The following is a 26,316-nucleotide window of genomic DNA, read 5'->3' on the forward strand; positions in this document are numbered from 1 at the left end:
GGGAAAACTATATCAAGGCAACAGGAGGTGATATATATATATATATATATATATATATATATATATATATATATATATATATATATATATATATATGTTTGATGATAGAGTGGCAGATATAGGGTGTTTTGGTCGAGGTGGTGTGCAAAGTGAGAGGGTTAGGGAAAATGATTTGGTAAACAGAGAAGAGGTAGTGAAAGCTTTGCGGAAGATGAAAGCCGGCAAGGCAGCAGGTTTGGATGGTATTGCAGTGGAATTTATTAAAAAAGGGGGTGAAGGCATGTACAGAGCATCAGATTGGGGAAGAGCAGTGTGGTTTCAGAAGTGGTAGAGGATGTGTGGATCAGGTGTTTACTTTGAAGAATGTATGTGAGAAATACTTAGAAAAGCAAATGGATTTGTATGTAGCATTTATGGATCTGGAGAAGGCATATGATAGAGTTGATAGAGATGCTCTGTGGAAGGTATTAAGAATATATGGTGTGGGAGGAAAGTTGTTAGAAGCAGTGAAAAGTTTTTATCGAGGATGTAAGGCATATGTACGTGTAGGAAGAGAGGAAAGTGATTGGTTCTCAGTGAATGTAGGTTTGCGGCAGGGGTGTGTGATGTCTCCATGGTTGTTTAATTTGTTTATGGATGGGGTTGTTAGGGAGGTAAATGCAAGAGTTTTGGAAAGAGGGGCAAGTATGAAGTCTGTTGGGGATGAGAGAGCTTGGGAAGTGAGTCAGTTGTTGTTCGCTGATGATACAGCGCTGGTGGCTGATTCATGTGAGAAACTGCAGAAGCTGGTGACTGAGTTTGGTAAAGTGTGTGGAAGAAGAAAGTTAAGAGTAAATGTGAATAAGAGCAAGGTTATTAGGTACAGTAGAGTTGAGGGTCAAGTCAATTGGGAGGTGAGTTTGAATGGAGAAAAACTGGAGGAAGTGAAGTGTTTTAGATATCTGGGAGTGGATCTGGCAGCGGATGGAACCATGGAAGCGGAAGTGGATCAGAGGGTGGGGGAGGGGGCGAAAATTCTGGGGGCCTTGAAGAATGTGTGGAAGTCGAGAACATTATCTCGGAAAGCAAAAATGGGTATGTTTGAAGGAATAGTGGTTCCAACAATGTTGTATGGTTGCGAGGCGTGGGCTATGGATAGAGTTGTGCGCAGGAGGATGGATGTGCTGGAAATGAGATGTTTGAGGACAATGTGTGGTGTGAGGTGGTTTGATCGAGTGAGTAAGGGTAAGAGAGATGTGTTGAAATAAAAAGAGCGTGGTTGAGAGAGCAGAAGAGGGTGTTTTGAAGTGGTTTGGGCACATGGAGAGGATGAGTGAGGAAAGATTGACCAAGAGGATATATGTGTCGGAGGTGGAGGGAACGAGGAGAGGAGGGAGACCAAATTGGAGGTGGAAAGATGGAGTGAAAAAGATTTTGTGTGATCGGGGCCTGAACATGCAGGAGGGTGAAAGGAGGGCAAGGAATAGAGTGAATTGGATCGATGTGGTATACCGGGGTTGACGTGCTGTCAGTGGATTGAATCAAGGCATGTGAAGCGTCTGGGGTAAACCATGGAAAGCTGTGCAGGTATGTATATTTGCGTGTGTGGACGTATGTATATACATGTGTATGGGAGTGGGTTGGGCCATTTCTTTCGTCTGTTTCCTTGCGCTACCTCACAAACGCGGGAGACAGCGACAAAGTATAATAAAAATAAATAATATATATATATATATATATATATATATATATATATATATATATATATATATATATATATATATTATCCCTGGGGTTAGGGGTGAAAGAATACTTCCCACGTATTCCCTGCGTGTCGTAGAAGGCGACTAAAAGGGGAGGGAGCGAGGGGCTGGAAATCCTCTCCTTTCGTTTTTTTTTTTTTTATTATTATTATTTTCCAAAAGAAGGAACAGAGAAGGGGGCCACGTGAGGATATTCCCTCAAAGGCCCAGTCCTCTGTTCTTAACGCTACCTCGCTAACGCGGGAAATGGCGAATAGTTTGAAAGAAAAAAGAAAAGAAAGAATATATATATATATATATATATATATATATATATATATATATATATATATATATATATATATATATATATATATATATATATACACACATATACTTAGAGCAACCCAATAAGCTTATAACCAAAATTGTGCTCAAGAAAGCTAAATGAGTAGCTGCCTTGGGCCAGACCTGCTAAGCTTAGCGCATTATGAAGAGCGCTACGGGCATTATGAACTCCGGCTCTGTGTTATACTGTAAAGTCTGACCCGAGCAGAATGAGGTAAGCCTTATGTAGGATGAGAAAGACTGAGTTAGTCTTATACAATATGAATGATACACCGAGTATGAATGATAAATATGTGCATATGTAATCATACGTGGAGCATGATGATTGTGGAGTTTAGGTATTATTAAGACAGTTAATGATAGAGTATGATAGATGGAAATCGTCTTATATAATGAAGGAAAGGAAAAGCATTATGTCAGAAGCGACCACTGTCAGGGAAAATGACATGAGGCAGATGGGAAAGAAGAAATAGATGGAATTATGAGTATATCACATCACACAAACTATTATGAGTAGTTAGGTCGTGAGTATGTTCATTATAGAGTTGTGAGTACAATGATGAGCATTATGAGTATGACCATGAACGTTTTAATCCTCTCACAGTCATAGACATGACACTTGGCATAAGATTTAGAAAACAATAGATAAATCATGTCTCCACAGGTGTTTAGAAAACAATAGATAAATCATGTCTCCACAGGTGTTTGGAGACTCGATTCTTAAAGTATGGGAAGGTCGTAAGAAGATGGAGAGTAACGAGATGGAGGAGAAGGAGGAGGAGGAGGAAGAGGAAGAAAATGCCAAAGCTGAGGTAGTGTGAGAGTGAAGAAGAAGATGTCATAACGGCCAAGCCTCGAGTGGCTGGTCTCTACAGAGAAACTGTGGGAAGCAGCGGTGGGAGGGATCAGGGGACACGAGCAGATACTTTCGAGAACAGGGCCCCCCAAAAAAAGGGGGGGGGGAATGCCCGTACGTAGAACAGAGAGAGAGAGAGAGAGAGAGAGAGAGAGAGAGAGAGAGAGAGAGAGAGAGAGAGAGAGAATAGACATGAGTATATGTGTTTCCTTTGAAATATGTATCATAATATGCATACATTTCCCCCCCCCCCCCTCTCTCACTCTGCTCCTCTTTACATGACAACACATGATTTTCCGATGAAAACAAATATACACATCGCTTCGGTTAAGTGTATAAGTACCGAGCCACCAACACATCCAAAAGAGTAAGGCATTCCATTAACAATGGCATCTCGTAGATCCTATTGTCTGGTATATGATTACATTGGCGGGGGGGGAAAAAAGGGGTTTTGTATATTCTAGGGGATTAGACACTGTATATGTTTTTTCTTTTGTTTTTTTTTCCACACACTAAAAAGATAACTTGTCTGTTATCTTACTTATGACGAAGGTCTATTGGCCCAGACCACGACTGAACTGTATTGGTTCTGTGTGGAGGTTTGTGACAGAGGGAGATGACTCTCTCTCTCTCTCTCTCTCTCTCTCTCTCTCTCTCTCTCTCTCTCTCTCTCTCTCTCTCTCTCTCTCCCTCCCTCTCTCCCTCCCTCCCGCGTCCAGGTGAGAGAGTTTCCCCTCAGCAATTACCGACCAATCCTAAGTCACCTCAGATGGAAAAAGAGATCGTCAGGTCGTCGGCGTCGGGTGGGGGGGTACAGGGGCTGAGTTGGGGAGGAGGTGGTGGTCTTGAGGCCACAAAATGAGTGAGAAAATATAAGAAAAAAAAATATGAAATGGAAAAAGAAAAATGTCGTAAATCATCGTTCATTTGCTGTTTGATATCAGTTGGGAATCAATAGGATATTGAGTGAATATAAGCGTCATTAAGTGTAGATTCTGAGCGATATTTGAATATTGTTACATAATCGCTTTTTTCCCCCGCGTATTGAGGTGGCGTCAGGAATGGAAGAGGAAATGGCCTACTTTGCTCTCATCTAATCTTTAGCTGTCATGCATAACACACAGGTGCCATAGCTCATTATGGACATCCAGGACCCACAGACTATTCTCTGTTCTTTTCTGACTGCTTCATATTCCTTGGTTCAGCCCATTGACGGCATTATCGCCCCATGTATATCACATTTCTCCAGTTCGCTTTATCCCACACACGCCTTACGCCGTCCTGCATCTTCAGGCATATTTGACTCTATCTTTCCATTTCAAATTTGGTCTCCCGCTTCTCCTTGTTCTCTCCACCTCTGGCACATAAATCCTCTTTGTCAACCTTTCCTCTCTCATCCTCTCTATGTCTCCAAACCATTTATGCATGCTCATTTTCATCTCTCTCAAACACACCTTCCTTTTCCTACAACCACATTTCTCTCTCATTCTATAATTTCTTATTCGCTCAACCCTTCCCACACCACAAGATATCCTAAAACACATCATTTCTAACATGTCCACCTCCTTCAGTACCGACGCCTCGCATCCACACAACACCGTCAGGAGTACTATGCCATCAAACATACCCACGTCTGCCTCACAGACCGACTGCACCCAAGACGTTGAAGGCCCTGTCCTCATCATCCATCCTGTGGCTTATTCCAACTTCCATAGTTCCATCTACCGCCATGTTCACTCCTATGTATCTAAAGCAGTCTACTTCCTCGAGGTCACATAGCGCTGAAGTTCCTTGTTCATAAAAGGTGAAGTTCCACATTTACTGAAGTTTACAAACACATTCTTTTCATACTAATGGCCACAATGATATCATAGGAAATGGTAGGTAACATAAAAGCGAGTGGTTCTTTTAAAGTGATTCAAAACTCTCGATAGAACGTCTCTTGCAATATACAGGTCTATAGACTTACCATATCACACATTATAAGTGTAAGGATAAGTGTAAGTGTAGAGAACAGATTTATAAGTGTTGTCACAGTAGGGTACATAGAAATGATCGAGGTGTGTATGAATGGTGTTGACAGAAAGATGAGAGATTTGGACCCACGCAAAGCTTAAGTTACACAGAAAAATCGCGCGGTAAAACTCTACGGTAACACCCACCCACATTTCACTAACTCGAGGCGAGATTTTTTTCACATTAAAAATACCCTCGTCGTAATGAGAGATACTCTCTCTCTCTCTCTCTCTCTCTCTCTCCCCCTCTGTATATATATATATATATATATATATATATATATATATATATATATATTTTTTTTTTTTTTTTTTTTTTATACCTCGTCGCTGTCTCCCGCGTTTGCGAGGTAGCGCAAGGAAACAGACGAAAGAAATGGCCCAACCCCCCCCATACACATGTACATACATACGTCCACACACGCAAATATACATACCTACACAGCTTTCCATGGTTTACCCCGGACGCTTCACATGCCTTGATTCAATCCACTGACAGCACGTCAACCCCTGTATACCACATCGCTCCAATTCACTCTATTCCTTGCCCTCCTTTCACCCTCCTGCATGTTCAGGCCCCGATCACACAAAATCCTTTTCACTCCATCTTTCCACCTCCAATTTGGTCTCCCTCTTCTCCTCGTTCCCTCCACCTCCGACACATATATCCTCTTGGTCAATCTTTCCTCACTCATTCTCTCCATGTGCCCAAACCACTTCAAAACACCCTCTTCTGCTCTCTCAACCACGCTCTTTTTATTTCCACACATCTCTCTTACCCTTACGTTACTTACTCGATCAAACCACCTCACACCACACATTGTCCTCAAACATCTCATTTCCAGCACATCCATCCTCCTGCGCACAACTCTATCCATAGCCCACGCCTCGCAACCATACAACATTGTTGGAACCACTATTCCTTCAAACATACCCATTTTTGCTTTCCGGGATAATGTTCTCGACTTCCACACATTTTTCAAGGCTCCCAAAATTTTTGCCCCCTCCCCCACCCTATGATCCACTTCCGCTTCCATGGTTCCATCCGCTGACAGATCCACTCCCAGATATCTAAAACACTTCACTTCCTCCAGTTTTTCTCCATTCAAACTCACCTCCCAATTGACTTGACCCTCAACCCTACTGTACCTAATAACCTTGCTCTTATTCACATTTACTCTTAACTTTCTTCTTCCACACACTTTACCAAACTCCGTCACCAGCTTCTGCAGTTTCTCACATGAATCCGCCACCAGCGCTGTATCATCAGCGAACAACAACTGACTCACTTCCCAAGCTCTCTCATCCCCAACAGACTTCATACTTGCCCCTCTTTCCAAGACTCTTGCATTTACCTCCCTAACAACCCCATCCATAAACAAATTAAACAACCATGGAGACATCACACACCCCTGCCGCAAACCTACATTCACTGAGAACCAATCACTTTCCTCTCTTCCTACACGTACACATGCCTTACATCCTCGATAAAAACTTTTCACTGCTTCTAACAACTTGCCTCCCACACCATATATTCTTAATACCTTCCACAGAGCATCTCTATCAACTCTATCATATGCCTTCTCCAGATCCATAAATGCTACATACAAATCCATTTGCTTTTCTAAGTATTTCTCACATACATTCTTCAAAGCAAACACCTGATCCACACATCCTCTACCACTTCTGAAACCACACTGCTCTTCCCCAATCTGATGCTCTGTACATGCCTTCACCCTCTCAATCAATACCCTCCCATATAATTTACCAGGAATACTCAACAAACTTATACCTCTGTAATTTATATATATATATATATATATATATATATATATATATATATATATATATATATATATATATATATATATATACAGAGAGAGAGAGAGAGAGAGAGAGAGAGAGAGAGAGAGAGAGAGAGAGAGAGAGAGAGAGAGAGAGACCATGATAAAGTTTTAATTTTGAATCACCCTTTCCCTCCCTCCCCCCCCACACCCTCCTCCGTTCAGTAATAATCATAACAATAAATCAATTATACAGGAAGTTTGTATACAATCTGACTGATTGATTTAGCTCCAAGCTGTTAGTAGGAGGTGGCAATTTATATAAGTGTACTGGGGCTTGGGGTGTAGAGTAGTAGTGATGGTGTACTGGGGCAGTGATAGTGTACTGGTGCAGTGATGGTGTACTGGGGCAGTGATGGTGTACTGGGGCAGTGATGGTATACTGGGGCAGTGATAGTGTACTGGGGCAGTGATGGTGTACTGGGGCAGTGATGGTGTACTGGGGCAGTGATGGTGTACTGGGGCAGTGATGGTGTACTGGGGCAGTGATGGTATACTGGGGCAGTGATAGTGTACTGGGGCAGTGATGGTGTAATGGGGCAGTGATGGTGCACTGGTGAAGTGATGGTGTACTGGGGCAGTGATGGTGTACTGGTGCAGTGATGGTGTACTGGGGCAGTGATGGTATACTGGGGCAGTGATGGTGTACTGGGGCAGTGATGGTGTACTGGGGCAGTGATAGTGTACTGGGGCAGTGATGGTGTACTGGTGCAGTGATGGTGTACTGGTGCAGTGATGGTGTACTGGGGCAGTGATGGTGTAATGGTGCAGTGATGGTGTACTGGGGCAGTGATGGTGTACTGGTGCAGTGATGGTGTACTGGTGCAGCGATGGTGTACTGGGGCAGTGATGGTGTACTGGGGCAGTGATAGTGTACTGGGGCAGTGATGGTGTACTGGTGCAGTGATGGTGTACTGGTGCAGTGATGGTGTACTGGGGCAGTGATGGTGTACTGGTGCAGTGATGGTGTACTGGTGCAGTGATGGTGTACTGGGGCAGTGATGGTGTACTGGGGCAGTGATGGTGTACTGGTGCAGTGATGGTGTACTGGTGCAGTGATGGTGTCCTGATGCAGTGATGGTGTACTGGGGCAGTGATGGTGTACTGGGGCAGTGATAGTGTACTGGGGCAGTGATGGTGTACTGGTGCAGTGATGGTGTACTGGGGCAGTGATGGTGTACTGGGGCAGTGATGGTGTACTGGGGCAGTGATGGTGTACTGGGGCAGTGATAGTGTACTGGGGCAGTGATGGTGTACTGGGGCAGTGATGGTGTACTGGGGCAGTGATGGTGTACTGGGGCAGTGATGGTGTACTGGGGCAGTGATGGTGTACTGGGGTTTGTGGTACGGGGTTGCCAGTGACAGTGTACTGGGGTGGTAGGTGGGTTTCATGGGAATACATTATGGATTTAAGAATATTTATCGCACACGTAAATAAATACCTGTATATCATCTCCGTGTTTGTTTACGCACGGCATAAGAAAAATGAGGGACGTAGAGCAAAACACGTCATTGTAAACAACGAGACATTACAAACGCAAAGATGTAAACAAGGGCATCATAACAACACGGTCCAAAATACACTAAAGACTGTAAACAATAACAAAACTCAACACGACACTGTAAACAATGAGAGAACACAACATTAATATGCAAACAAAAGCATATTAAAGTACACGAATACAATTCAACACGATAATGTAAACAAACTGTAAACAACATATCACGACACAACACAGTAAAAAAAAAAAGATGGATGATGATTTACAATGTAAATACTAGCTTACCGTGGGATGGGTTATGGAGTGGCGTAAATTGACGCTAACGACGTAAAGAAATAGTAAATTATAGTTGTAAAAATATCATGTAGATATTGGAGAAGTTAAATTGTTTGTCATGTAAATATTGTAGAAGTTTGGTTAAATTGTTTGTCATTTTTCGTTGTTTATCCATTGTACTTAAAGGGGACACGTTCTACAACCTTACAACCTCTACTCTCGGTCATAACCTCACAATACCCGTGCCAGACGCTGACATGGACAGTTAAGTTGGACGAGACCCTTAACTCCTACTTTGGATTTGGCCTTAACTGGGCCTCTTATAGTACGGCTTACAACCGGGATCATAACCTGACTCATAACTTGAAAGGGAGGGAGGGGGTCAGGCCAACGCATCCATTAACCTGTCCACTTTACGCTTGTGTGCCCCACTAGTTAACGAACCGGAGGGCTTATAACCTATAACCAACAATTAACAACCTGGAGGGTTTATAACCTATAACCCCATTTTAGGCATCGCTTCAGGGATCTGCGTTAAAGGCTTTAACATGGACCTTAACCCATTACTTAACTTGCAGGCTACCCCACCTCTGGCCATACAGTACATTAACTGGTGTGTTTAACATTCTACCAAAGTTATATTCTACCAGTTTCTATATGATTTTCTACACTATGGTCGACACCGGTGTTCTTCTGAACACCTTTCTAGTACCCGTTCATTTGAACACCAATGGACAGTGGCTTAGTTCAATGAATCATGTTAAGAACAATTTGCCTTGTCGCTGTCTCCCGCGTTTGCGAGGTAGCGCAAGGAAACAGACGAAAGAAATGGCCCAACCCACTCCACATACACATGTATATACATACGCGTCCACACACTGCAAATATACATACCCATAAATCTCAATGTACACATATATATACACACACAGACACATACATATATACCCATGCACACAATTCACACTGTCTGCCTTTATCCATTCCCATCGCCACCTCGCCACACATGGAAAACCATCCCCCTCCCCCCTCATGTGTGCGAGGTAGCGCTAGGAAAAGACAACAAAGGCCTCATTCGTTCACACTCAGTCTCTAGCTGTCATGTAATAATGCCCGAAACCACAGCTCCACACAACTATATATATATATATATATATATATATATATATATATATATATATATATATATATATATATATATATAGTTGTGTGGAGCTGTGGTTTCGGGCATTATTACATGACAGATCTACGATCCTTCCCAAGCTTGACTGACCACGTCTACTGCAGGAGGGTCGTCTTCATGTGGGTACTGGGAATCGTAGATTCCAAGGGTCATTCCCTATTCCCACTACTGGTAATTCCCTGTGTTGTGCAAACTACGCCCCAGGAACGGAAATACAATTTATGGGGGTCATACTTAACTACTGGTACTGGATAAAGTCATGCCTAACTACCAAGATAGGATAACTACCACATTATGGGGTCTGGGGTGGGGGTCGTGTAGACAATATCATGGGGGTCACGTAGACAATATCATGGGGGTCATGCAGACAATATCTTGGGGGTCATGCAGACAATGTCATGGGGTCATGTAGATAACATCATGGGGGTCATGTAGACAACATCATGGGGGTCATGTAGACAAAATCATGGGGGACATGTAGACAAAATCATGGGGGACATTTAGACAAAATCATGGGGGTCATGTAGACAAAATCATGGGGGTCATGTAGACAACATCATTGGGGTCATGCAGACAACATCATGGGATTAAAGCCTTCGTCCACAAGTAATGCATTGATGTAAACAACAATGCACTGATATAAACAACAAGACTGATGTAAACAACACTACACTGATATAAACAACACAGCGCTGGTGTAAACACCACCGTACTGATGTAAACAACACTGCACTGATGTAAACAACACTGCACTGATGTAAACAACACTGCACTGATGTAAACAACACTGCGCTGGTGTAAACAGCACTACACTGACGTAAACAACACTGCGCTGACGTAAACAACACTGCGCTGATGCAAACAACACTGCGCTGATGCAAACAGCACTGCGCTGATGTAAACAACACTGCGCCGACGTCAACAACACCCCACCTGGCAGGGTGGGGACCCAAAACCCACCTTAAAGCCGCTGGGGAAGGTGTTCAGGCTGAAGTGGGAGCGTCTCCCCAGCTGGGACTCTTCGTGGACCTTGTGGTGCCCCATGTCCGTCTCCCGGGCGTCGTAACTGCAACCAAATGACCTCTCGTGACCTTAGATTGACCTTCCTCTATCATCAGTAAAGTCTTTTAGTCCTGGGTGAGACTTGTGAGGTAAAGTGAGCCCTTAATAAAGTTATTATGAGTTTATTTATTTATTTTCTTTTTTTTTTGACCTTTGTCTGGTGAGGTGTGATGACCCCGAGATGACCTATGACCCAGTGACCTTTCGTAAGACGCTGTGACCTTCCTGGGAAACCCTATGACCCGAGATGACCTATGACCCAGTGACCTTTCGTAAGACGCTGTGACCTTCCTGGGAAACCCTATGACCCGAGATGACCTATGACCCGGTGACCTTTCGTAAGACGCTGTGACCTTCCTGGGAAACCCTATGACCCGAGATGACCTATGACCCAGTGACCTTTCGTAAGACGCTGTGACCTTCCTGGGAAACCCTATGACCCGAGATGACCTATGACCCAGTGACCTTTCGTAAGACGCTGTGACCTTCCTGGGAAACCCTATGACCCGAGATGACCTATGACCCAGTGACCTTTCGTAAGAAGCTGTGACCTTCCTGGGAAACCCTATGACCCGAGATGACCTATGACCCAGTGACCTTTCGTAAGACGCTGTGACCTTCCTGGGAAACCCTGGTGACCTTAAGTGGCGAGTGTACACCAAGCAGAACTTTACATAGATAGCTTATCTACACACACGTCATGATAACCAACACTGTCTACACCTTAGATTGTGTACTCACTATCCTGGCTACACCCATTCTGTTTACACCCTCACCTTGTGTACAACCCTACCTTGTTTGCAACCCCACCCTGCCTACACCCTCCTCTGTCTACATCCCATCCTATTTAAACCTCACCCTGTCTACATCCCATCCATTCTACACCTAGCATCCACTACACCTTATTGTCTACACCCATGCACAAACTATACGAAAACCAGTCTCGGATGTCAGTCAGTATACCAACACCCACTCACAGTGTACCTACACCCATTAAGACAGTATACCAACACCTACTCACAGTGTACCTACACCCATTAAGACAGTATACCAGTACGTCACACTGTGTACCTACACCCACTTAGCCTTACTCCTACAGTGTGTTTAAGCTTGTATGTGACCAGCCTTGTACCTGACCAGCCTTGTACCTGACCAGCCTTGTACCTGGCCAGCCTTGTACCTGACCAGCCTTGTACCTGACCAGCCTTGTACCTGACCAGCCTTGTACCTGGCCAGCCTTGTACCTGGCCAGCCTTGTACCTGACCAGCCTTGTACCTGACCAGCCTTGTACCTGACCAGCCTTGTACCTGACCAGCCTTGTACCTGACCAGCCTTGTACCTGACCAGTCTTGTACCTGACCAGTCTTGTACCTACCCAGTCTTGTACCTGACCAGTCTTGTACCTACCCAGCCTTCTACCTGACCAGCCTTGTACCTGACCAGCCTTGTACCTGACCAGTCTTGTACCTGACCAGTCTTGTACCTACCCAGCCTTCTACCTGACCAGCCTTGTACCTGACCAGCCTTGTACCTGACCAGTCTTGTACCTGACCAGCCTTGTACCTGACCAGCCTTGTACCTGACCAGCCTTGTACCTGACCAGCCTTGTACCTGACCAGTCTTGTACCTGACCAGTCTTGTACCTACCCAGCCTTGTACCTGACCAGCCTTGTACCTGACCAGCCTTGTACCTGACCAGCCTTGTACCTGACCAGTCTTGTACCTGACCAGCCTTGTACCTGACCAGCCTTGTACCTGACCAGCCTTGTACCTGACCAGCCTTGTACCTGACCAGTCTTGTACCTGACCAGCCTTGTACCTAACCAGTCTTGTACCTGACCAGCCTTGTAACTACCTCCAGACACCTACCTGTAGAAGGGCTTGGTAGCTTCTCCTCTGTACCACAGGATGAGCGTCGGTCTATCCCGGGGAAGTGGTAGTTCACACGGTAGTCTGGCAGTTAGACCTGCCAGAACCACTCGCGACACTGTGGTGGTGGCTGTTAAGGGAGAGAGAGACACACACGTGTTGTTAGTCAGGTCAAACGAGGTCAAACTGGCTCCTCTTTTTTTAGTTTATATCTATAAATGCTCAGAGGCCAGATATCTTATTTTTTCCCCTCGAACACAATTTCCACAGAACTTATTATTCTATATCATTCTATGTCTCTTTCTGTGTCTATCTGTGTTTCTGTTAAGTAGCACCATCTTCTACATCAAAATAAGTCCAAAGATTTTTTGATTTATATTAAAATATTTGCATTTGCATTCTGGTCTATCCTGATAAATGTTTGTGTTCTTGGTTACTTACAGCAAGAAAGATATGGGAGCTGAAAAAATGAAAGTAAATTAATCTTAAAGAATATAGAACGTGTTCTGGAATGAAGAAAACAGAAGAAAGAGGGAGAACAAATAGAAATGTTAGCGGTGAAAGCGGTGGGGGAGGAAGTGACAAGAGACAAAGATGTGAAAAAGAGACGCGAAATATTTTGAGGGACTGATGAATATATCAGATGACAGGCTGGCAGATTGTGGTTTGTCTGAAATGGAATGGCATGCGGAATAAAGGGATCTTGGCAAATGGGATGGTGAGAAGAGAGGAGGTAGTGAAAGCCTTGCGTAAGGTTCAATGTGGCAAGGCGTCGGGAGTGAAGGGAACCAAAGGTCCCTTGCTTAAGAAAGGAGGTGGTCCTGGTATTGATTGGCTAGTCACGGTGTCCGACGTATGTGTGGCTCAGGGTGAGGTGCTATAGGACTAACGGGATGCGTGTATAGTGCTCGTTTATAATCACAAGTAGGACAAATATGAATGTTTGAATCACAAAGGGTGTAAGTATGCTCAGTATACCGTGGCTAGGCGTAGTATATGGGGGAGAGGTGATTGTGTGTCATACAAAGAGCAGCTTATTAGTGGGGAAAGGGTAGGGGGGGGGAGGAGTAATTTGATTCCAGGGAAGGTATATATGGAATAGGTATTTTCTCTGAAAAATATTCGTACGAAATACCTGGAGAAGGAGAGTGTGAATGTAGACACTAATAGATCCTAAGGAAAAGGTTTGGCTGAACTGGGATTCCATTTGGAAGGTGTATGGATAGAGTAAGCTACAAGTTCGTAAAGTGAATGAGGAGGTTTTCCTGGGAGAAGATGGCATGTATGCGAGTAGGAAGTAAGAAGAATGAGTGGTTCCAATGGATGCCTCTACGGTTATTTAATCTGTTTATGGACTGGAAGGTCAAGCTAGTAAAGGGAAAGGTTTTAGAACATGGGGCAGGACTGCAGTATGGCGAGAATAGGTGGGTAGGGATGGGCGGGGATGGGCCGGGATGGGCGAGGATGGGCGGGGACATAAGACTTGATTCAGTTGCTGTTTCCAGATGACACAGACATGGTGGCACCTTCTAGACGGATGTATCAAAAGCCAATGACAAAATTAAGAACAATACATAACAGAGACGAAGGATTGAAAATAACTGAGAACAAACGTATGGTCATGAGGGGCCAGTATGAGGGGAGAATGAGGGGCAGTATGAGGGGAAAATGAGGGGCAGTATGAGAGGAGAATGAGGGGCAGTATGAGGGGAAAATGAGGGGCAGTATGAGGGAAGAATGAGGGGCCAGTATGAGGGGAAAATGAGGGGCCAGTATGAGGGGAAAATGAGGGGCAGTATGAGAACAGAAGTTATGAGTATGACTGTGAGTTGTAAGTACCTCGGAGTGTGTCAGAGACTTAGGAGTAGACAGACATCAGCGCATGGAGATCATGAGAGAGAGAGAGAGAGAGAGAGAGAGAGAGAGAGAGAGAGAGAGAGAGAGAGAGAGAGAGAGATACTAATTGTGAGGGGAGAGAGAGAGAGAGAGAGAGAGAGAGAGAGAGAGAGAGAGAGAGAGAGAGAGAGAGAGAAAAAGAGAGAGAGAGAGAGAGAGAGAGAGAGAGAGAGAGAGAGAGAGAGAGAGAGAGAGAGAGAGAGAGAGAGAGAGAGAGAGAGAAACAAAATGACTGAAATATGATAATGCAAAGCAATCACATTATAAATGACACAACACAAAGCAAAATACAGATAAATCAATTGGTAATAAAATAAATAGAAAACTAATAACTAAACACAGTACAATAAGATTAGAAAAACCGAAAACGGAAAGTGTGTGTCACTGTGTTCTCTCCCCCTCTTGTTACAATGAGATAAAAAAAAAGAAAACGGAAAGTGTGTTTCATTGTGTTCTCTCCCCCTCTTGTTACAATGAGATAAAAAAAAGAAAACGGAAAGTGTGTCACCGTGTTTTCTCTCCCCCCCCCACCCCCCTTCTAGCTCAACGAGTTCAGAATGTTCATACAAAAAAACTGTTCAGGAAGATTAGAATTAGCGCTCAGAATCGCGCGAAGCTTTAATTTAAAACTCAATTATCTTTACGACTATTGGATAGGGACAAACTACCCCCACAATACAGCGAGCACGGACATGAACTCTTGCATCAGACTGTAATAATTATGTCTGGAAAAAAAAAAGGCCAAATGAACATTGTTTCATAGTCATATATTAAAAAAAAAATGGCTCACATAATTAAATGGGGATTTTCACATGTTTCGAACCAAGCGCTGACATCACCTTTATTAATCAAGGTAGTCAGCCAATCAGAATGATTCCAGGTAAGTGCGTCACGGTGTTCAGCCAATGAGAAACTTGCCTGACCGTGATATCCAGTAGTGACGTCATTAAGGATTGACCAATGAGACCGCTTAGCAGGTCATGACGTCAAATAGATTACCCAGAACCAGGGCTCTTGACGTCATAGTAATGCTCCAGTGAATAAATTCTTTACTGTCTCATTAAATGATAATTGTACAGAATGAAATTACATATAGTATTATGATTAATATGTAATTATATATATATGTAAATATGACGTATGAATGTATGACGTAATGCGAAAGATTATGAAGAGAAAGACACATTGGTGTAGTCATAACACACCTGTGGGGCCTCAACACACCTGTGGGACCTTAACACACCTGTGGGACCTTAACACACCTGTGGGACCTTAACACACCTGTGGGACCTTAACACACCTGTGGGATCACGACACACCTGTGGGACCACGACACACCTGTGGGGCCTTAACACACCTGTGGGACCTTAACACACCTGTGGGATCACGACACACCTGTGGGACCACGACACACCTGTGGGACCTTAACACACCTGTGGGACCACGACACACCTGTAGAACCACGACACACCTGTGGGACCTCAACACACCTGTGGGACCTTAACACACCTGTGGAACCTTAACACACCTGTGGGACCACGACACACCTGTGGGGCCTTAACAAACCTGTGGGGCCTTAACACACCTGTGGGACCTTAACACACCTGTGGGACCACGACACACCTGTGGGTCCTCAACACACCTGTGGGGCCTCAACACACCTGTGGGACCACGACACACCTGTGGGGCCACGACTCACCTGTGGGACCTTAACACACCTGTGGGACCACGACACACCTGTGGGACCACGACACACCTGTGGGGCCACGACTCACCTGTGGGACCACGACACACCTGTGGGACCACGACACGTCCTTAACACACCTGTGGGACCTTAACACACCTGTGGGACCACGACACACCTGTGGGACCACGACACGTCCTTAACACACCTGTGGGGCCTCAACACACCTGTGGGACCACGACACACCTGTGGAACCACGACACATCTGTGGGACCTTAACACACCTGTGGGACCTTAACACACCTGTGGGACCTTAACACACCTGTGGGACCTTAACACACCTGTGGGACCTCGAGACACATCTGTTGCTCCACCGCCTTGAGTAACAGATGTTGTGAAGGTAGTGACCTTTGTATGTTGATATTATTATTCTATTAACTCGAAGAAAATAGCAATATATCTTCTTAAAGAACCTGCTATGGTAACTTGAAGAAATTCATATGACAGAGTCTGCTGTAATCCTATGTGGTTTACACCCGTGTGGTCTACATCCATGTGGTTTACATCCATGTGGTTTACATCCGTATGGTTTACATTCGTGTGGTTTACATCCGTATGGTTTACATCCACATGGTTTACATCCACATGGTCTATATCCGCATGGTTTACATCCGCATGGTTTATATCCATATGGTTTACATCAGCATAGTCTACATCCTTATGGTTTACATCCGCATGGTTTACATCCATATGGTTTACATCCTTATGGTTTACATCCTTATGGTTTACATCCTTGTGGTTTACATCCTTGTGGTTTACATCCTTGTGGTTTACACCTGATATCTACGTACTCAACAATGCCGATCACGAACGCGTAAAAAAACCCGACCCCTGGCAAATGGTTTACACATCGCCCAGTGTCAAGTTTACCAACACTGTTGTATGTAAGGGACTGAGCGCTTGCCTCGTTCAGGGGGGGTGGGGGGGGAGGGGGGCGTCTCCTCCTTCTGTTTAACTTACACTTACACTCGCTTCACTCGCTCGCTAAGCTGGTTTACTCTGTATGTTGACCAATATTCTCTCGTGTGTGTGTGTGTGGGGGGGGAAGGTCATGAGTTAAATGATGAGTGCATACGTCTCCATGAGGGGGGGGGGAGGTAGGGGGGTGGTGGGGGGTGGGGGGAGAGAAGGGGGGGGAGGGGAAGGGGTGGCTGAAGGGTGTCTGTCTTAAGTGGTTGTTGTCAAGTGTTCACTTTTCCCATTACTTACAACAGTCGAAGGGGAGGTGTGGCGTGGGGGGGGAGGGGGTTGGGGAAGAGGGGGGATTGGTTTACTTACATGGCCTGTAATGGTTGTAGGGCGGGGGGGGGGGAGGTTATTTAATCGATCTACGAAAGGTTATAACAAGGGGGGGGGGGGTTACTTATGTGACTTACACCAGTCATAGAGCCAATTACTTATATGACTTGCAACATCAACTTGGAGAGTTACTTATATGACTTATAATTTACTGAAGTATTCTAGAAGAAGCTATTGGTCAAGGCTTGGTTTTCTGTACATTTCATTATTATTATTATCATTATTATTATTACTATTATTATTATTATCATTAATATTATTATTATTGATATTATTATTACTATTATTATTCTATCATTATTATCATTATTATTATTAATATTATTATTATTGATATTATTATTACTATTATTATTCTATCATTATTATCATTATTATTATTAATATTATTATTATTGATATTATTATTACTATTATTATTCTATCATTATTATCATTATTATCATTAATATTATTATTATTGATATTATTATTACTATTATTATTCTATCATTATTATCATTAATATTATTATTATTGATATTATTATTACTATTATTATTCTATCATTATTATCATTATTATCATTAATATTATTATTATTGATATTATTATTACTATTATTATTCTATCATTATTATCATTAATATTATTATTATTGATATTATTACTATTATTATTCTATCATTATTATCATTATTAATATTATCATTATTGATATTATTATTACTATTATTATTCTATCATTATTATCATTAATATTATTATTATTGATATTACTATTACTATTATTATTCTATCATTATTATTATTAATATTATTATTATTGATATCATTATTACTATTATTATTCTATCATTATTATTATTAATATTATCATTATTGATATTATTATTACTATATTATTCTATCATTATTATTTATTAATATTATTATTATTGATATTATTATTACTTATCTATCATTATTGCTTGATTCAAATAATAATATTAATATTATTATTAATATTTTTTTATTTATTAAATATTTATTATTATTTTATTTTTTAATAATAATATTTATTAATTATTTTTATTTTAATATTTTTTAAATATTTTTATTTTTTATTTAAATTTAATTATTTTTTTATATTTATTATTTTTTTATAATTTATATATAATTTTATATTATATTTTATTATTTATTAATTTATTATTTTTATTTATATTTTAATATTTATTATATATTAATATTTATATTTAATAAATATTTATATTTATATATTTTATTTTATTTATTATTTAATTTTTATTTTATTTATTTTATATTATATTTTATTTAATTTATTTTTAATTATAATTATTATTAATTTTAAATTTATTATTTTTTTTAATTAAATATATTTTATTAATTTTTTATTATTTTTTATATTTATTATAATATTTTTTATTTTTATATATTAAATATTTATATAATTTTTTATAATTAATTTTTTTATATTTTATTTTTTATATTATATTTTTTTATTATTATTTTTTTATATTTATTTATTTATTTAATTTTTTTTTATTATTTTATTATAATTTTATATTTTATTTATAATATTTTATTTATTATTTTTTTATATTTTTTTTTATTTTATAATTATTATTTTATATTTTTTTTTATTTATTTTAAAATTTTTTTATTATTTTATTAATTATTTTATATATTTTATTAATTTTTTTATAATATATTTTATTATTTTTTTTTAATATTTTATATATTATTTTTTATTTTTATATTAATTTATTTATATTTTATATTTTTTTATTTAAAATTTTTTTTTATATTAATTTTTATAATTTTTAATTTATTTAAATATTATAATTATATATAAATAATTTTATAATTTATTTTTTATATAATTTTATTTTTTTTTATTTTTTATTATTATTTTATATTATATAATTTTATTTTAATTTTTTTTTTATTTATTTAATTTATTTTATTTTATAATTTTTTTTTTTTTATTTTTTTATTAATAATTTTTTTTATAAAATTAATATATATAAATAATTTTATATAATTATTTTTAAAATATTATTTATTATTTATTAATTTTTATTATATTTAATAAATATATTAATATTTTATATATATTTATATTAATATTATATTATATATATAATATTATATTAAATTATATTATAATTATTTTTTTTTATTTAATATAATTTAATATTATTATTATATATTTTATTAATTTAAATTTTTTATTTAATATATTAATTTAATTTTAAATTATTTATTATATAAATTTATATTTATTTTATATATTATTTTTATATATTTATTATAATTATATTTATTATATAATATTAATAATATATAATATTTATTTATTATTTTTAAATTTATAATATTTATAATTTTTATTATTTAATATTTATTTTATTAATTATTATATTTATTTTATATTTTATTATTATATTATTATTTTATAAATAAATATCTTATAAATTATTATTTATTATATATTTATATTTTATATATATTAATTAATTATTAAATTTATTTAATTTATTATATTTTAAATTTATATAATTATTTTATTAAATAATTTTATTATATTTTTATTATTTAATTATTATTATTATTATATATTTTAATATAATTTATATTATATATTATATTATTATTATTTTTATATTATATTTTATTATATTTATTTATTATTATAATAATAATTATATAATATTATTTATTATTATATTATTTTATATATTTATTATAATTATTTATTTATTAATAATTATATTTTAATTTATATTATCTATTATTTTATAATTATTTATTATATTATCATTAATATTATTATTATATATTTTTTATATATTATTTATATTAATTATATTAATATATTTATTAATTATTTATATTATTAATATTATTTATTATAATATTATATTAAATTATTATTATATTTATTATTATATTATTATTAATATTATAAATTATTATTAATATTATTATTATTGATATTATTTTTACTATTATTATTCTATCATTATTATTATTAATATTATTATTATTGATATTATTATTACTATTATTATTCTATCATTATTATTATTAATATTATTATTATTGATATTATTATTACTATTATTATTCTATCATTATTATCATTAATATTATCATTATTGATATTATTATTACTATTATTATTCTATCATTATTATCATTATTATTATTAATATTATTATTATTGATATTATTATTACTATTATTATTCTATCATTATTATCATTAATATTATTATTATTGATATTATTATTACTATTATTATTCTATCATTATTATCATTATTATCATTAATATCATTATTATTGATATTATTATTACTCTTCTTATTTTATTATTATTATCATTATTGTCATTATTATTTTATTGATTATTATCATCATTATTATTATTATTATCGTTATTATTATTTTCATCATTATTATTACTATTAATATTATTATTATCATTATCATTATTATCATAATTGTTATTAATGTTATCATTATCATTATCATTGTCATCGCATTATAACAGTGTATGTGTGTGCGTTCCGTTTACGTGATGGTACAGTGTACCATATGGTACTACGTGATGGTACAGTGTACCACAAAGTATCACGTGATGGTACAGTGTACCACAAAGTACCACGTGATGGTACAGTGTACCACAAAGTACCACGTGATGGTACAGTGTACCACAAAGTACCACGTGATGGTACAGTGTACCACAAAGTACCACGTGATGGTACAGTGTACCACAAAGTACCACGTGATGGTACAGTGTACCACATAGTACCACGTGATGGTACAGTGTACCACATAGTACCACGTGATGGTACAGTGTACCACATAGTACCACGTGATGGTACAGTGTACCACATAGTACCACGTGATGGTACAGTGTACCACATAGTACCACGTGATGGTACAGTGTACCACATAGTACCACGTGATGGTACAGTGTACCACAAAGTACCACGTGATGGTACAATGTACCACATAGTACCACGTGATGGTGCAGTGTACCACGTGATGGTGCAGTGTACCACCATAGTACCTCTCTCTCTCTCTTTCTCCCTCTCTCTCTCTCTCTCTCTCTCTCTCTCTCTCTCTCTCTCTCTCTCTCTCTCACACACGAGACAGAAGAGCTTCACTTACGTTTCAGGTCGTAGGCTGCAGCAACCGTGGAGGAGATGATGGCCAGGAGTGACACAGCTGCCCCTAGCAAGTGTCCAGCTCCCTGCCAGCCTCTCCCTCTCCTTAAAGTCGACGCTGGCGTGGCAGTCCTGCGAGAACCCACGCCTCTCGTCCCGACCTTGGTTCCTCCTCCTCCTCCTCCACCTCCTCGAGATGACGAGACGCTGGTCTCTCGGGAGAGCGAGACGTTGGTGTCTCGGGAGAACGAGACGTCGGTCGCGTCTCGCAGCTTCGGTGGGTGGGTTCCTCTCTCGCTTTGAGAAGGTCGTCTCGTAGGGCCCAGGGTGCGAGACGTTGCCGTATGTTGTGTAAGTGACCCCGGAGACGTGGTTGTTGTGGTCGAGGGTGGTGTGGGATGGGGCGAGGCAGCGACGACGGAGGGTACTGACGAAGGCCCTGAGGGAGGAGGAACTGACGCAGGGGCAGAGAAGACGGCAGCAGGAGGGAGCATTGTACCACGACTTGACCAGACTACATCTAGATGTGGAAATAAACATGGCGCCGTAGTCAGAAGCTGTGCTAAGTGTAGGACTGTAGGAGGAGAGGGTGATCCACCTACAGGTGGTGCTGTACTGTGAGCTACAGGTGGTGAAGGTAGGGCATCTGAAGAGGACGTCAGGGGCCCAGGGCGTCTTCCTGACCACCTTGACGAAGGGGAGTGAACGAAGTTCATACAAGGCAGCGGGGTATTTGGGAATGATGATGATGATGATAATGATGATGATGATGACATTACCAACAATGATGGAACAGGTAGAAAATGTGTTGAGGATGGTATGATACCTGAGGGCGAGCCGGTTGACGAGATGGACACAGAAGATGGGAGAGATGAACAGAGGGCGTTGGATTTTGTTATGGGTGATGATGATGGAGGCTCGGGGGAAGAGGGTGAAGATGAGTGTACACACCAAGGGTGTACAGTAGCAGGTGTAGGTCCAGTGTAGACACTGGGTAATGTTCGTAGTGGCCAGTTATGTCTATGTGTCTGTAAACAACATCTCGGGCATGTGATACCACACACTCCACACCTCTCCCCACAGCCTGGAGTGGACACACAGCTCTGTGTACATCGCTCCACATGGGGTGGTCTTGTCGCACTACACTGCGTACAACCCTCCACATAGTGTGGACTCGTTATGCCACACTGTGTACAATCCTCCACACAGTGTGGTTCACACAAGCCGGATAGTTTACATCGTTCCACATGGTCTACACTAAGCACTCCACACGGTGTACACCATTCCACATGGTCTGGAGTGGTGGTAGACGACACGCGGCACAGAGCACACACACCGTAGTCTACACGACAGGTGTCGTGGCAGCACGTGGGGGGCAGAGATTCTCGACAGCTGTCGCAGCTGGTCCCTCCTCCTTCGACGGCCAGCTGCGACAGGTAGGCGCAGCTGGTCCCTCCTCCTTCGACGGCCAGCTGCGACAGGTAGGAGCAGCTGGTCCCCCCTCCTTCGACGCCCAGCTGCGACAGGTAGGTGCAGCTGGTCCCCCTTTCTTCGACGCCCAGCTGCGCAAGGTAGGCGCAGCTGGTCCCCCCTCCTTCGGCGCCCAGCTGCGACAGGTAGGCGCAGCTGGTCCCCCCTCCTTCAGCGCCCAGCTGCGACAGGTAGGTGCAGCTGGTCCCTCCTCCTTCAGCGCCCAGCTGCGACAGGTAGGTGCAGCTGGTCCCCCCTCCTTCGACGCCCAGCTGCGACAGGTAGGCGCAGCTGGTCCCCTTTTCTTCGACGCCCAGCTGCGACAGGTAGGTGCAGCTGGTCCCCCCTCCTTCAGCGCCCAGCTGCGACAGGTAGGTGCAGCTGGTCCCCCCTTCTTCGACGCCCAGCTGCGACAGGTACTTGCCTCCACCATCTGTCGCATTACCGCTCACAGCAGCAGCAGCAGGAGCAGCAGCATAGACCATAGCGCCACCACTCCTTATCTACCACCTCGACGAAAATAGACAGTTCCTTTTTACCTTCTGTTTCGACACTGTGTGTGAGAGTAGTGAGAGATACAGACGAAATGTTTAGCTTGATGTGTGACGCATCTGTCTAGCGGGAGAGACACCAACATATTGGACGCGTTCATAGTGCCATTTTTGGAGAAGATGTCCCCCCTTTTCAGTTGATTTCAGTTCTTTTCTTTTTCGCCTGAGCGCCTCTGTTCCGTCACGGCTGTGCCTCGCGACCTGAAACATAGAACACAAGAGGGAGTTAAGGTGTGGTAAAGACGTGTGGTCATATGTCATTTGCATATCAGACCCGTCTCCATGGTTCGTACTTCTACAATATGTCTTGTTTAAAAATATTTCATATGTCTCCTTGTAGTAGTGTTGGGTCCTTATACGTTTATCTATCTCTCTATCTCTCTATTTATCTATCTATCTATCGTGGAATTCAAAAGGCGTTTTGCCCACAACCAGGTCATAGGTGGAGCCCATCCTCGTCCGATGCGCCAACATGCGTAATAGGGGAGCGTCAGGTGCGTATAGATTATTTGATATCTTCCTGACGCTCTTACGCAAGGATATCTGATATCATCAGCTTACAGGGATAACAGGCGACTCCATAACTTTGACGGATAATTGATTTTCCTTCAGATAATGAAATCATGTGTCCCATCTCCATGCATCGTAGGTTACCTGTGTGTGTGTGTATGTGTGTGTGTGTGTGTGTGTTACATATGACAGCTAGAGGCTGAGTGTGAACGAATGTGGCTCTTTTTTGGTCTCTTCCTGGCGCTGTCTCACTACAGAAGGTGGGGGGAATGCTATTTCGTGTGTGGCGGGGTGGCGACCCTCGCTAACGCGGGAAACAGCGACGATTGTACTATTGCGCAAGTCGTTGCAGTACGTACGGGTTCCCTGCTGTACTTTATGACGTCAAGAATGTGGCAGGATAACACTTTCTTGTCCCCAGCCACCACAGTGTCTGTCCTTCCTCCACCTGTGGACACTCCAGGTCGGCAAGGCTCCAGGTGGTATTTCCAGACCCATGATCTGGACTTTATGGACGGATCCAGACCCCTGACCTGAAATCCAGGAAAGGCTCCAGAGGCTGCTTCCAGACCCATGACCTGGTCTCTATGCACGTGTGCAGACCCCTGGATTCCAGACCCATGATCTGGTCTCTATGCACGTGTGCAGACCCCTGGATTCCAGACCCATGGCCTGGATTCCAGGCATGGATCCATAAGACCCTGTTTCCAGACCCATGACCTGGAACCCTGGATGTATATAAGTCAAAGGTATATTGACACCAGTGTGTGACATGAACAGAATACGTTATGACAAGACCCAACTCTTGTGTTGGTTTGATGTGTATTATAAAGAGAAGAAAAACAAGAACTTCACGTTCCAGGAAACAGCGCATGTGATCATAACTGGATATTGTCCAACTACCACTCAACCTGCGCCTCATGTCTGCCCTTCTGTTTGCTTCATGTCTACCCTTATCTTCGCTTCATGTCTACCCTTATCTTCGTCTCATGTCTGCCCTTATCTTTTGAATCATAAGCCAAAGTTGAGGACACTTCCCTTCGCCTCATGTCTGCCCTTATTTTCAGCTCACGTCTGCCCTTATCTTCACCTCATGTCTGCCCTTACCTTCGCCTCATGTCTGCCCTTATCTTCGCCTCATGTCTGCCCTTATCTTCGCCTCATGTCTGCCCTTATCTTCTAAATCACAAGCCAAAGTTGAGGACAAAGTCATTACGTGCAACTCATTTTGTACCAAAGTGGACCAAGAACTGTATACCACTATCTAAGTACAGTTTGTTACAGAGAAGAGGTCAACAAAAACAGTGTTTTTCTTTTATATCTTCGTCTCATCATGTGTGCCAGTTAGTTTGAATATGATTCTCTTTTTTGGGGACGAAAAAGAGTAATTTAAAACCTTATCTTTAGTACTGATATATTATTAATGGTAAAAGAATGAATACTTATCTTTAGTACTGATATATTATTAATGGTAAAAGAATGAACCCAGAGGTACGCGCTGTGTTTCCAGTGGCACTAAAAGAACTAGCTACCACAACAACTACCTGCCACACCCGCTGGCTACCACACCACCGAGCTGCCACACCCGCTGGCTACCACACCACCGAGCTACCACACCCGCTGGCTACCACACCACCCAGCTACCACACCCGCTGGCTACCACACCCGCTGGCTACCACACCACCGAGCTGCCACACCCGCTGGCTACCACACCACCGAGCTACCACACCCGCTGGCTACCACACCACCCAGCTACCACACCCGCTGGCTACCACACCCGCTGGCTACCACACCACCGAGCTGCCACACCCGCTGGCTACCACACCACCGACCTACCACACCCGCTGGCTACCACACCACCCAGCTACCACACCCGCTGGCTACCACACCACCGAGCTACCACACCCGCTGGCTACCACACCACCGAGCTACCACACCCGCTGGCTACCACACCACCGAGCTACCACACCCGCTGGCTACCACACCACCGAGCTACCACACCCGCTGGCT

General features: G+C 41.0%; 1 protein-coding gene across 4 annotated transcripts in view; it reads right to left on the bottom strand.

The window, feature by feature from the left end:
- LOC139747015 (uncharacterized) overlaps window positions 1-26,316 on the bottom strand; it is a 154,854-nt gene that overhangs the window by 56,711 nt on the left and 71,827 nt on the right. For all 4 annotated transcript variants that reach the window (XM_071658751.1, XM_071658752.1, XM_071658750.1 and 1 more), the window contains exons 2-4: window positions 21,780-23,997; window positions 12,678-12,807; window positions 10,706-10,811 (exon numbers count right to left, since the gene is read on the bottom strand). In XM_071658751.1, coding sequence (XP_071514852.1) covers window positions 10,706-10,811; window positions 12,678-12,807; window positions 21,780-23,730 — 2,187 coding nt within the window. In that variant the 5' untranslated portion in view covers window positions 23,731-23,997. The remainder of the gene's footprint in view (window positions 1-10,705; window positions 10,812-12,677; window positions 12,808-21,779; window positions 23,998-26,316) is intronic.

The sequence above is a fragment of the Panulirus ornatus genome, chromosome 67 (genome assembly GCF_036320965.1).
Source record: "Panulirus ornatus isolate Po-2019 chromosome 67, ASM3632096v1, whole genome shotgun sequence".
In the NCBI taxonomy this organism is placed as follows: domain Eukaryota; kingdom Metazoa; phylum Arthropoda; class Malacostraca; order Decapoda; family Palinuridae; genus Panulirus; species Panulirus ornatus.